This window comes from Macaca nemestrina, chromosome 8, assembly GCF_043159975.1.
Source record: "Macaca nemestrina isolate mMacNem1 chromosome 8, mMacNem.hap1, whole genome shotgun sequence".
In the NCBI taxonomy this organism is placed as follows: domain Eukaryota; kingdom Metazoa; phylum Chordata; class Mammalia; order Primates; family Cercopithecidae; genus Macaca; species Macaca nemestrina.
This window is the reverse complement of record NC_092132.1, coordinates 1,444,415-1,457,127: the sequence shown is the minus strand read 5'-3', so window position 1 is coordinate 1,457,127 and position 12,713 is coordinate 1,444,415. Positions and strand designations below refer to the sequence as shown.

Sequence of the window (12,713 nt, the reverse complement as noted above, 5' to 3'; positions counted from 1 at the left end):
CGACCACGCCCGCCCGCTCCCTCGCCTTGGACGACCGACTTTACGGCACAAAAGCACACTGGCAGCGCGCGCTGTCCGGCGGGTCGCGGTGTCCCCCTTCTGTCAGCACCACCCTGCGGGGACGGCTGCGAGCCCGCGCCCGAGCGCCCGGCGCCCCAGGCAGCCCCGCCCACCTAGCTGCCGCCACCCGCGGGACGGAGCCCAGGGAGCCAACCCCCTGCCCAGGTCTCGCCCCACGGCGGGCCCCGCCTGCTTCCACGAAGCAGGTCCAGAGACCACCCCCACTCCGGCCTCCTCGCCCTAGACGCCCTAAGGACACACACCCAGGATGGGTGACAGGACCGATGGCAGACACACGGACGTTCAGGGCCAGCAGCATCCGCACCTTTATCCGCACTATAGGCCGGGCTGGGCACAGTGCGCCTGGCCCCGGGGACACCACTGTATCACTATAAAACCCAGAGGAAACAAGGAACAAGTGCAAGTCCGGGGAGAGGGGCCAATGTCACGCAGAGAGGTCACTGTTATCAAAACGCTCCTGGTCGTACACTTCAGCCACCACCTTGCGGCCAGCAAACCAGCGCCCATTGAGGGCCTGGATGGCCTTATGAGTCTCGGAGGCTATGGAAAACTCCACAAAGATCTTGACAATGATTTCCGCATCTTCCTCCTCGCCTTGTTTCTCTTGGTAGATGATGACGCGGTTCACGGCCCCGAACTTGCCACACTCCTCTGTCACCTCCCCTTCCAGGTCATCATCGATGTCCTTGGGGTCCACCATGTTGCGCAGAACCATCACTGTGGACTGTGGGGCCGGGGCGAGGGGAGACAGCTGAGTGCTGCGGCCCTGCCCCCTACCTCCCCCACCTCCCCGCTGGCCACCATCCCACCCCTCTGCCTACCTCCTGTTTGCGGAGCAGCTTCTGCATCACCATGTGGCGGGCGCTGCTGCCCGAGATGCTCATGTGCTCCTGCTCGCTCAGCATCTCTGGCCGCTCTGACTCGGGAAACAACTCCTCTTCTTCCTTCTCCTTCTTGGGCTCCAGGAGACCCAGTGTCGGAGGGCTGGCCAGGATGGGGTTCACCACTCCCACTGAGGGGATGGTGACCGGAATAGGAGGACGGGCTGGGGTCACACCTGCAGGAAAACCACTCAGGTCCATCAGTCACTCCCTACCACCCTCCTTCCCAGAAAGGCACAGAACTGACCAGCCATGGCCTGCCCTGGGCTCAGAGGGTTGCGGCCAGACCAACAGGGCCAGGCAGCTGAGGGCAGCGAGCCTAGAGATGCCAGGACAGGAGAGGAAAGGATCTGGTACCACTTGGACTCACCTGTGATGACTCCAGGTGCCTGGGCAGCCATGACAGCCTGGGGCAAAGTCCCCAGGGGCTGGGCCAGGGTCAGTGCTGGGGATACCAGTCCAGGTGTGCCCAGGGTACCCAACACTGCTGCTCCGGCCACTGCTTCCTGCAACCCAAAAGGTCACCATGCTCAGTCCCTGGTCTGGCTACTCAAGACCACCTTGAATCAGTCTCCAAGGAATCAGGGCCCGGCCCGCCCACCCTCAAGCTGACACAGATGTGTGGGCCCTCACCTGAGCTGTGATCTTGGCAGTGGCTGCAGCAGCTGCCACAGCAGCGGCAGGTGGGAGGCCTCCAGGTGTGGCCGGTGTGAGTAGGGGCATGGGCGGTGTGACGGCCTTGCCCACCCGCAGGTACTGGCCACCGAGATCAAAGAGGTTCATGGAGGACACAGCATCTTGGGACGACTGGGCCTTCTCGTACTCTGTGGGCAGTAGCAGCAGTGAGCAGGGCCAGCCCCAGCCTCAGGTGGCCCCCATCCCGCCTCAGCCGCCCCAGCTCACCAATGAAGCCATAGCCCTTGTGCTTGCCAGTTGTGGGGTCCCGGGCCAGTGTGCAAGACTTGATCTTGCCAAAGGCCTCAAACACACTCTTAATGTCATCGTCTGAGAGGTCCTGGTGCACAGAGGCCACGTAGATGCGGTTGAAGGCCCGTGCCTCCTCAGCCAGCTGGTCTATGATGGGCTGGGCCTGCCCTATGTTGCTGGGTCTGCCCACCTGGGGAAGAGTGGGTGAGATGGAGAGACCTGTCAACCCAGGCCCGGCCACAAAAGACTTCTATGGAGGGGCAGCCCTGCACGCCTGTGGGATCAAGGCCTTGGCTCCCCGCCTCACCTTGATATTCCTGCCCCCCAGCATCACCGAGTTCATCTGCTCCAAGGCCAGCTGTGCAGCTTCAGGGACCTCATACTCCACGAAGGCAAAACCCTAGACACAAGGACACACGTCAGGCTGCGCGAGCCCAGGGGTGGGGGCGAGCCCTAAGTGGCCAGGGCAGACCAAGCCTGCTGACCTTGTGCTTCATGGTGACGGAGTCCCAGGACATGTCGATGCTCTTGATGGGACCAAAGGGGGCAAAGGCCTGGCGGATGGTGTCCTCCCCCAGCTCGTAGTAGATGGAGCCCACGTAGACACGGCACATGATGGCCAGCGCCCGCTGCCGCTGAGCCGCCATCTGCAGCAGGACAGAGGGGAGAGAACCGCTGGCTCGTCAGGGGCGGCAGGAGGCTGGGCAGCCCACTCCCCTCCTGGCCCACCCACTCAGCCCTGCTGTGGGGAGGGCTCCCCACATGGCAGGGAGGTGCGGGCTCCATCCCTGCAGTCAGGGTGAGGGGGTCACAGGACCCCGCCACCCAAAGGCAGGCAGGCCAGGCCCAGCGGCAGGACAGGACGCACCCCAGCCCGCCAAGGTCCCAGGCAGACTGTGGCAGCAAAGCCGACAGATGGTCAGGAGGCAGGGCTGCGCGCCCTCCCACCCAGGCCACCCCTCCGGTCTGGGGGCTGGGTATCCCAGGCTGGGCTGGGAGATCTTCCCACCGTCCCAGCCAAGGACCACGACAGAAGAGGGAAGGAGGAGCCATCCAAGCTGGAGGGACCCACTGGTTTGGTGGCCAGAAGAGAGGAGGTCAGAAGACAGGGCAGCCACTGCCCAGAAGAGACCCCAGGGGAGGAGCTGAGGAGCCAGATGGGGGCTCCCTGAAGAAAGAACGAGGAGCAGCTGCTCATGCAGGGCCAACTCCGGTAGGGGCTCATGCTGCGCCTTCCCAGTACCCTGCAACTCCTCACAAAGGAGCTGCCTGGAGCCCGTGCCCACAGCCGAGAGCGGGCCCAGGCGAGACCACTGGCCTGGCCCCCGGGGGCACCATGAGGTAGCAGAGACCCTAAGAGAAGCCTTCAGGCTCCTTGGAGCTGGTGAGGTGACAGGCCTAGCTGGTCCAGGGCCTTGGCTGTGAGCTTGGCTATTATGCTGAGGGACCTCCCCACACCCTCAGGGACGGGTTCTCGCCCCTGCCACCTCACAGGAGACGTGCCAGGCTGGGGACTTCCAGAGCCACACGCAGTGGGCCACAGGGAGACTGTGGGCCAGGGCAGGCAAAGCAGGCAGCTGGAGCCAGGCCCTGCCCCTCTCCACACAAGGCCTTGTGGCCAGAGACCAGTTTCCCTCTTTAGACATCGGCAGGCCTAATGCAGGCTGAACCTCCCCACCCCATGGAGAGGGGCCTGGAAGCATCTCTCCACATCAAGGGACTTTCCAAGGTGAGACATCTTCCTTCAAACTAGGCATTCCCTGAAAATGAGACTGTGTTCTCCTTAAACTGGGCCCCCTAACAGACCTCAGGCTCCCCACTCAGAGCAAGGCCCCCCAAACGTGGAATCACATCCCCCTCAGTCAGCAGGCTCCCCAGACACAAGACCAGGCTTGTCCCTCAGGTCATGTTCCCCCAAGACAGGGCTGTGTCTCCTTTTCAGTGTGGGCCCACCCCCAGGCAGGTCAAGAGCTCTCTCCCTGACCAGACCCCCAGCCCAGATTCCCACTCAGATGCTTCCCAGAGAGAACAAGGCGGGTGTTGCCCCACGGGAGCCACACACACAGGGAGGCCCCCTCTGAATAGAGGCTCCCAGAGAAGGGGCCACATCTTCCCCTCAGGATCCCCGAGATGGGGCCTGGCCTCCTCCTGAGCCTGCCTCTGGGGGAAGGGAGGGGCACCTCCTTCCCGGACTCCTTTGCCCACCACATCGAAGGCCATAGCCGTGGCCCCTGCCTCCTCCGCCCTGGCTGCATGGCCTCTGCCCCTTGCTGACAGCCAGGCACAAGGCCCTGCTTGCCCTTCCCTTGCTCGCTTGGGTCCCCCCACCCCCACCCCATCCATCCATCCTCCCTCCAGGGTCTGATGGGGCCATGAGTTAGGACCCCTCTCTCCTCAGGGGCCTGACCCCAACCCAAGAGCCAGGCAGCCTGGAGACTGACGGGGCTGGAGGCCGTAGGCGCACCCCGTGCGTGCAGGTGGCGTGGGCACAGACGGGCCTGGTGCCGGCAGCTACCCGCCCTGGCCGGCTGCCCTCCGCAGTTACCTGGCCGATTAGTTTTAAGGTGGGCCCTCAGAGCAGATGGAGGCCTCCCCAGGGGCGGTCCCGGGTGGGTGCCCACACCACTGGCCCCACCACGCCTGGCGCTCTGCTGCGCTCGTCCAGAGCTGGCGGGCAGGGCCGGCCAGGGGAGCAAGGTCCCCAGCACGTGGGCTGCACTGCCCCCCTCTAGCCCTGACTAAGGACATGAGCCCCGGAAGAAGTGAGCATTTCTATTGACCGATTGCAAAGGTGAGAGAGGATCTCCAAAGCCCATTGTCACTGCTGCCATCTGAAAGACAGTAAAGACAGAGTTCAGTCTGTTGGAGCCGAGCAGTCTCCCGCTCTCGTCAACACCTCACGCAGACAGCGGCAAGGCCCGGAGTCCCCGCCCTGCCAGGGAGGCCGCCTGCCTTCCCACACTGCCGGCCGCCGGCACCTGCCCAGGGGGGCCGCAGCGCCCCATGTGCCCCGCCCTGCAGCCTTGCAGCTGGGCTGGCCGGGGCAGAAAGGAAGGGAGGGAGGGAGGGAGGAAGGGAGGGAGGGAGGAGGGCAGTGGAGCGCAGTGTACGGCCAGGACAACTCCTGGCAGCGTGAATGTCTGAGGGCTGGGCGGGGGGCGTGAGGCTCGAGGCCCAGGAACCTGTCGGCCTCACACCGGCCTCTTCCCACGAAGGTATCGCAGCCTCCGGCCACAGGCCTAAAGCAGGGCCCCAGGGCAGGTGCCTCTAGACTGTCCCCTCAGTCCTGGGGCTGAGCCCAGGTGGTCTGGACTCACTGCAGGGGTGAGGGCCTGAGCAGTCTTATCCAGGCCACGGGGGCAGGGAGGTCCACGCCCTGCATGCTGCCACCATCAGCTGTGCACAGCTGGGGTGGGAAGCACAGGGGAGACCAGAGGCCACAGTGTGAAGACCAGCAAGGGGAACAGGATAGAGCTACAGCCAAGCAGCCAAGAAAGGGGCTGCGGCGCTTTAGGGGCTCCAGCGAGCAACAGGTGGGAAAGGCTGGGCCACTCGTGCCTCAGAGAGGACCCCGGGGGTCCCGAGCATGAGTCTGAGAATCGGAGTACTGTAACAGCTTGCGGGGATGACCGCAGGCACAGGAGGAGGAAGAGCGTGAAGAGGAGGAGATGGTGGTGGTGGTGGGGAGGGCGGTGGAGGCTCCAGCTGGGGCTCACCTGCAGGTTGGTGAGCTGCTGCTGCTGGTGCGCGATGGTCTGCTTCACCAGCACGCTCTTGATGCTCTGCTCCATGGCGTACTTCTTGGCCTGAGAGAGGTGGCAGTGAGGAGCACTGGGGGCCCGGCCCATGGGAGACAGGCCTGCCCCGTACCCTGCCCCTGCCCCCAGTTGACTGGCCCACACCTGCAGTGCCCTGGGAGGTCCGTGCTCACCTTCTGAAGGGCCTCCTGCTGCTCAGGCGTCAGGGGAGGCAGCCCCAGCTTGGCGGCTGTGCTCTGCCCGTTCTCCATCTTGATGGAGTCTGTGCCCTGGTAGGGGAGCAGGGGAATCTGTCAACAGCAAGCTCAAGTTCTCCTTCACATGGCCCCAGGAGTGCCACCCCACCTGTCTCCCAAACACTGCACACGGGCTCTGGCCCAGCCCCTTCCCAGAGAGACAGGGCCTTAGCACAGACTATCCCCTGCCTGGCCTGGACTCAGGCCTGCCCTTCTGACATTGCTGTCCCCAGCCCAGGCTGCTGTCTCCCCCAGGACCCATGGGGTAGAACACAGACAGAGGCAAGAAGGTGCCCTGGAAGCCCTGGGCCAACCTGAGCAGTTGTGGGGCCCAGGCCACAGTGGCCTCCTCGGGCGCCACCAAGATAAACAGCTGGAGGCAGGAAAGGGGTTCAGCCCCTTGTTGTCAGTCTGACTCCAGAGCTGCTATCACATGCCCTGCAGGAGGGCCAGCCTCAGCTGTCCTCCAAGGCAGGAAGGCAGGAGAAAAAGGCCAGGGCTCTCTGGACATTCTGAGACTCTTGCTCCCAGGCTCCTCTGGGATTCCTCACAGTCCCTGCCACAGACACAGGCTCAGCTTCCCTGGAGTTTCAAGGGGCCATCCAAGGAGCAAATACAAGGGCCTCTCTCCCAACAGTGTTCTCCCGCCCCGCCCACCCCCAGTCCCCGCAGGCACTGTGCACACCTCCCAGAGAACACAGGCCTCTCTCAGGCCACATGAGCTCTGCAGAGGGCTCCAGCTCACTCACACACACTCTTGCATGGGCTGTGCCTGGCCCACTGGGAGAAGCCAGGAGCAGACCCACCGGCGCCCCAGCCAGGTGGGCCTGGGGACCAGGAGGCCCTTGGGCAATCACAGCCACTGCAGACCCAAGCTGATGCCAACCAGGACTATGTTTACATCCCTTCTGTCAAAATCCATCTCTAAGCTTTTTGCAGAGGGAAGAACGCAGCTGCGTGAGCAGGGAGGCATGGCCAGCAGGCCCAGCAGAGTGTGGGGTGGGCAGACAGCATGCCTGCGCCCGTCCCCCAGCTCGGCAAGCACAAAGACCACTGGCCCACCAACTGGGCCCTCCCAGACTTCCAGATGCAGCCTTGAGGGACAGCAGAGAGGAGAGAAGGGTTCCCAGCAAGGACAGAGCAAGGACAGAGGGACACAGGAGGCAGGAAGGGACAGGCTGGCCTAAGCCCCAAGAACCCCCTCCTGCTTGCCAAGTGCTGGGATGCTGGCCCAGACTCAAAGGGCAAGAAGCCCTGGAGACCCCTCCCCAGGCAACTGGAGCCCCAGCCAGTCCCTGAAGGTCAAAGGCTGGCTGTGGGTGGCACCAGGTGCCCCAGTCCGGCTCACACTAGACCTGTCCTTGCCACCCTCACAGCTGGCCCCAAGCCCATTCCTCCTTAGTGGGAAAGAGGGCCCAAGAGCCAGAGGCTGGGACTTGAGAGACAGGCTGTCACCATGGTAATCAATGCCAATCCCCTCAACCCCCAGACACTTTTCAATCTCCTCTTTGTCTTGGTAAACAAAAGGCCCTTCTCCCACCAACCAATGGTGGGCTGGGCGCCAGCCAAGGGCCAGGGAGCACCAGCCCCCACATCTCCCAGGATCCAGGCTGCATACCATGTCCCAGTCCCACCCCCTAAGCGTGCCTGGGGGACCAAGAGGAGGGCCCAGCCCCAAGAGGCCGCCCAGGCCACCTTGCTGAGGCCCCGCTGGAATGCTCTAGAGGCGGGCACTACCATGGAGAAGCACAAAGAACCGACTGCACAGCCACAGGCCCAGCTCCACCTCCGAGAGGACCCGCTCCCAAGGCTGGGCCATCGAACAGGCCAAGACCCACCCGCAGCCACTCTGGGGCCTGGGGCCGAAAAAAGATGGGGAGGGCTGAGTCCCAGCCAGACCCGTGCTGTGATGTGCGCGTTGCTTCGTTTTTTTATTTAAAGTAAAACACAGAGGTCTGAAATGAAATCCGTATTTCTGGCTCCTAAAGCACTGCACATTCTAGAAACCTTGGTCCACCCTTCCTGCAAGATGCCTAAGAACACGTGAGCTCCAGGCCCCGGCATCCTCGCCCGGCCAGACTGTCAACAGGCCCTGCCTGGTGCTTGGAGCAGGGCAGATGCAGAGGGCAAAGGCTGGCTCAGTGGCCGGGAGGGGAGGGTGCAGGACTGGCGCAGGGCGAGGGCCGTGGTCCTGCGGGCAGTTGTCTGCCCAGAGGCAGAGAAGGGTTCCCGAGGTTCCTCCCGCCCTGCCCCCAGCCAGCCCTCTCTGGGCCCAGGGACGCACAGGCAGGCAGGCGGGCGGGTGGGCCTGAGGGAGAGGATGCTTAAGGTCAGTACCTGTGGCGGTTTCCATTTGTCTCCCGCTGCCACCACTGCCGCCGCCGCCGCCGGCTCGGACCCCCCTCCTTGCTGGCCATTGACCTGCTGCAGGCAGGAAGGAGATGTTTTAAGGGACAGGCACACCACCCCACCGCCCAGGCCTGCTCTCCTCCCGAGCTAAGGGCTGAGCTCCTCACAGATAAACAAGGGAGGCCGGGCAAGGATGCATTTCCGACACGACCCCCCAGCCCAAACTGCCCTCGCTTCACACCCGTCAGCATGCCCAGGGAGCTGGTCTGAAGCAGAGCGGAGCCTGGGCTGGGCCGGGGCTGCCAGCAAGTCCAAGCAGGGGCAGGGAGGAGGATAGAGAGCACTGTGCTCCTGCCCCAGACAAAGAAAGCCATCCTCTCCTGCCAGCAGGCTGGATGGTCAAAGGAACCGGCTGGGTGTCCCCCATGTCCTCCTGAGGCAGCAAGGGTGCCTTCCTGGCAACCCGTACACACCTTGGCCAGCCCACAACTCAGCCCCAGCCCCAGCGCCTTCCACAGGCTCTGGCCAAGCCCAGGTCCCAGTTCTCTCCTGAAGACACTTTTAAGCAGCATGGTGGGCAGGGGTCTGGACACGCAGGCCTCCCTTCCCTCGCAACAGAACCGTCCAGGGCAGTCTCCCAGGAGGACGGCCAAGAGCTTGGCCTCTGCGCTGGGAAAAACCCACACCTAGAGGGGCACAGAAGGGAGTAGCAGCTCCACAATGGTCTTGAGGGATGGCAGGGCAAAGGCAGGCCACGGGCAGGAGACGGGTAACGTTGTGGGGGTCAGGAGATGGTGGAAGGGTCTTGAGACCTACTCTACCTTCTCAGAGGATGCACAACAAGAACCAAGGCAGCATGCAGTCCACCCGCTCCCAGCTCAAGGATGAGACCCACAGTATCTAAGGACAGAAGAGATCAGTGTGCCCACCCTTGGAGCCATGTGCGCAAAGCCAGAGGCTGGGCTGACCCACCAGAGCGTCCCAGGTCCTCCAGCCTCCAGAGGAGGGGCAGCAGCACAAGCCCAGCTGCACTGGGGAAGGCCAACCCAGCCCGTGCCGGGAGCTAATCCCGATGCTGCCGGCACCGGTGTGCTCTAGCTGCCCAACTCAGCCCCACGCTGCCTAGACACCGTACCCTGGAAACAATGGCCCCTCCCACTGCATGCACAGCCAGAGAAGAGGCTGCCTCTTCTTTTTTTTGAGACAGGGTCTGGCTCTGTTGCCCAGGCTGGAGTGCGGTGGTGCAACCACAGCTCACTGCAACCTCCACCTCCTGTGACTACAGGCATGTGCCACCACACGCAGCTAATTTTTGTATTTTTGGTAGAGATGGGGGTCTCCATGTTGCCCAAGCTGGTCTCAAACAATCCACCTATCTCAACCTCCAAAGTGCTGGCACTACAGGCATGGTCCACTGTGCCAGCCAAGGCTCTCTCACTCCCCACAGGAAGAGATCACTTCAGGTCATCTCCAGATACCCGTGAACAGGGTGAACTGAGGGGCACTTTCGTAACTTCCTGCTCCCCCAAATCACTGCACTAACCAACAAGTGAACCACAACAGTGCTGACAGTGGGATGTGGCTCAGAAAAACTTTTTCTTGGGAAGAGCTGGCCCACCGGTACATTCTACACAGGACAGCCCACGCCATTCCTGGCAGATGGAAGTTCCTAGCTGCATGGAGTTTAGGGTTCTGTGCTAACCAGACGCTGGGAGAGGTTGGAGGAAAGTGGTGTTTATAATCGCAGCTAGTCACATACTGCCATCTTTAGGCAATGAAAATGGCGGCTTTATGGTCAGGATGGCCCCCAGCACCAGGCAGCAGTGCTCGGAGGAATGGGAAGCCCCTTTGAGGGGCAGTGCAGCAGAGAGGCTCTGAGGTGCCAACTCTGGGACCGCCTTTCCTCAGCCCAGAGCAACGAGGAGTATTTTCATCAGAAAACAAGAAGAGCAATGTAGGGGCTGGACGTGGTGGCTCACACCTGTAACTCCAGCACTTTGGAGACCGATGTAGGAGGATCACTTGAGACCAGCCTGGGTAACATAGCAAGATGCCATCTCTATGAAAAAAAATTTTTTTTAAAGTAATGTGTCCAGATACAGTGGCTCACGCCTGTAATCCCAACACTTTGGGAGGCCAAGGCAGATGGACTGCTTGAGGTCAGGAGTTGAAGACCAGCCTGGCCAACGTGGTGAAACCCTATCTCTACTAAAAATACAAAAATTAGCTGGGCGTGGTGGCGGGCACCTGTAATCCCAGCTACTGGGGAGGCTGAGGTGCTACCATGAATTGCCTGAACCCAGGAGGTGGAGGTTGCAGTGAGCCGGGATCACCCACTGCACTCCAGCCTGGGCGATAAAGCGAAACTCCGTCTCAAAAAGTAATGTGGAGCGAATGACCGAAGGTCCCTAGGCTTCAGGCTCCTCAGCTGGGAAGGGGGACAGCCTGTCTCCTAGGGCTACTGTGAAGATTTAGTGAAATCCCGGCACCCCCCACCCCTCCGCCTAACCCCACAACCTGCAGTCCCTGCACATGAAAAGCAGCAAAGCAAGCCACAGGTTCCAGCAATCGTCAGTATTGTTAACATCTAGCATCAGATACCCAGGGCAGAGCTGGCTGCAGGACACTGCTTTCTATCTGTCAGTTCCCTTCACACAATGAACACTGCTTACTGCGTGTCCAGGCTCCACACTGAGCACTGCAGAGGCCGCAGAAACCAGACAAGAGAGAAGGATGTCTCTCTCAGGAGCCTGGTGTCAGCTGCCAGCAAAGAATGCCGAAATCAAAGACGACTTCTGTGTGTACTAAGAAAGCTAAAAAAGCACAGGATAAGAAAGAAGTGGCTATGCGATGTGCCAGGCCACGGCATCCAGGGGGCCTACGAGGTGACATTGCAGGCTGGGACCTACAGAAGAAAGCAACTGGAACCCCAAGGGCGATGACCCCAAAGGAAAGCCGTTTGGGCTGTCAGAGAAGTGAATAATGGAGCCACGTGCCAAAGTGGAAAGATGCACCCAGAAGACCTACCCTTGCTGCGAAGAGGCACCGGCCTCATTCTGCAGCCACCAGGCAGAAGGCGTGCCCATGGGAGGGAAGCCCTGCGGCATCTTCTGGCCTCCTTCTCCACCAGGCCGCTGTCTACTAAGTTCAGCCGCTCCATTCAACCTCCCATAAGAGCCGAAACAGCATGAGACAGGGCAGGCTCTCATCACTGTGCCCAACCAGGATGGTGGGGAACAGATAACCCTTCTAAAAGCCTTTCCATCCCAGTGATGAAAAGAGGAATGGGTTAGACCACAGGCTACAGCTCATTCCTGGAGCCTGATGCAATGAAAAAGCATGTATTAACCCCAACAGAATTTGGATGGCAACAAACACCCCAACTGAGAACCTGTTCATGGCGTCAGTAATGACCCATGTCCAACTCAACAATGACACCAACTATCTGGCACCATGCCACAGCAGACCTGAGCCCCCATTTAACCCTCATGAGCACAGGGCGCTGTTCTGCGGATGCTTGGGGAGTGAGGCATCCATTCTCCTCCTCCACCTTCCCAGGTGTCCAGTACTTGTCTCTGAGCCTCCTCCTCCTTCACCATCAACTCTCTGCTTCCTGGAGACAGTCACCAGGTTCTTAACCCTTATTTCCTTTCCCTCTGGAGTGCCCCTCAAAGATCACTTACTCCTGTGGCTTCAAGAGAAAACACATGATAGAAAAAGTGGAGTTAACCAGCCCTGTGAATCACACACTGGGCTGCCCTCGCAAGCTAGGTATCTTGTGCAAATGCCTCTCTCCCCCTAGTATGGGGCCTGGAAATGGCAGTCTAAGGACACTCCCTGGTCCTGTCAGTCCAGACTTCAGTCACTTGCTCAAGTTGTCTTCTCAAACAGACCTTATCCCATCCCGCTGGATGTGGGCTGGGGGGAGAGTGGCAAATAATAAATGGGTAAACTGTGGCTAAGAAAGGTCCAAAACGGGATTAAGTCCTATAAGCTAAGTGGTGAGGAAGAAAGACCAGACTTCATCGCGCATGTGTTGTGTGCATGGATGTTCTCCCCCTACGTTAATAACGCCTGCCCTGCCCGGGGAGGTGGGCACTGAGCAGAGCAGGGGGCGACTCACTCTTCTGGATGCCCACGCAGTTCCCTCGGGAGCCCAGCAAATGGTACCCTGGGTGGGAACTTACTTCTGGTGGGCACCAGACCTCCGACTGCCTGTCTGGTTCCCCATTGTGTCCCCAAATCCTCCCACAGAGCGATTTCTCAAAAACCGTAGGATGAGAAAGCACGTCCTTCTTTCCCAAGTGGAGACAAGAGAATAGAGATAACCGTATCACTCTACAGCACCGGAGAACGAATTCACAGCTGCAGGCGTAGTGAGCCAAGGCCACCCCATGCTCTGAGCTGCAGACCCCTTTCTACAGATCCTGTCCCCTTCTGATCCTATCAACCCGAAGGCCCACGCATCATCCCCAGGAACC

The 12,713-nt window shown here is 60.9% G+C and overlaps 1 protein-coding gene across 1 annotated transcript; it reads right to left on the bottom strand.

Moving 5' to 3' along the window:
- Positions 1-362: 362 nt before the first annotated feature.
- LOC105488465 (poly(U) binding splicing factor 60) lies at positions 363-12,713 on the bottom strand. The gene is given in 14 exon segments (XM_071067643.1): positions 363-805; positions 903-1,138; positions 1,333-1,468; positions 1,596-1,786; positions 1,866-2,079; positions 2,197-2,289; positions 2,375-2,536; positions 4,670-4,720; positions 5,606-5,695; positions 5,821-5,916; positions 8,221-8,307; positions 11,260-11,279; positions 11,282-11,326; positions 11,329-12,713. Coding segments are annotated over 14 exon segments (1,785 nt in total). The 5' UTR covers positions 11,393-12,713; the 3' UTR covers positions 363-505.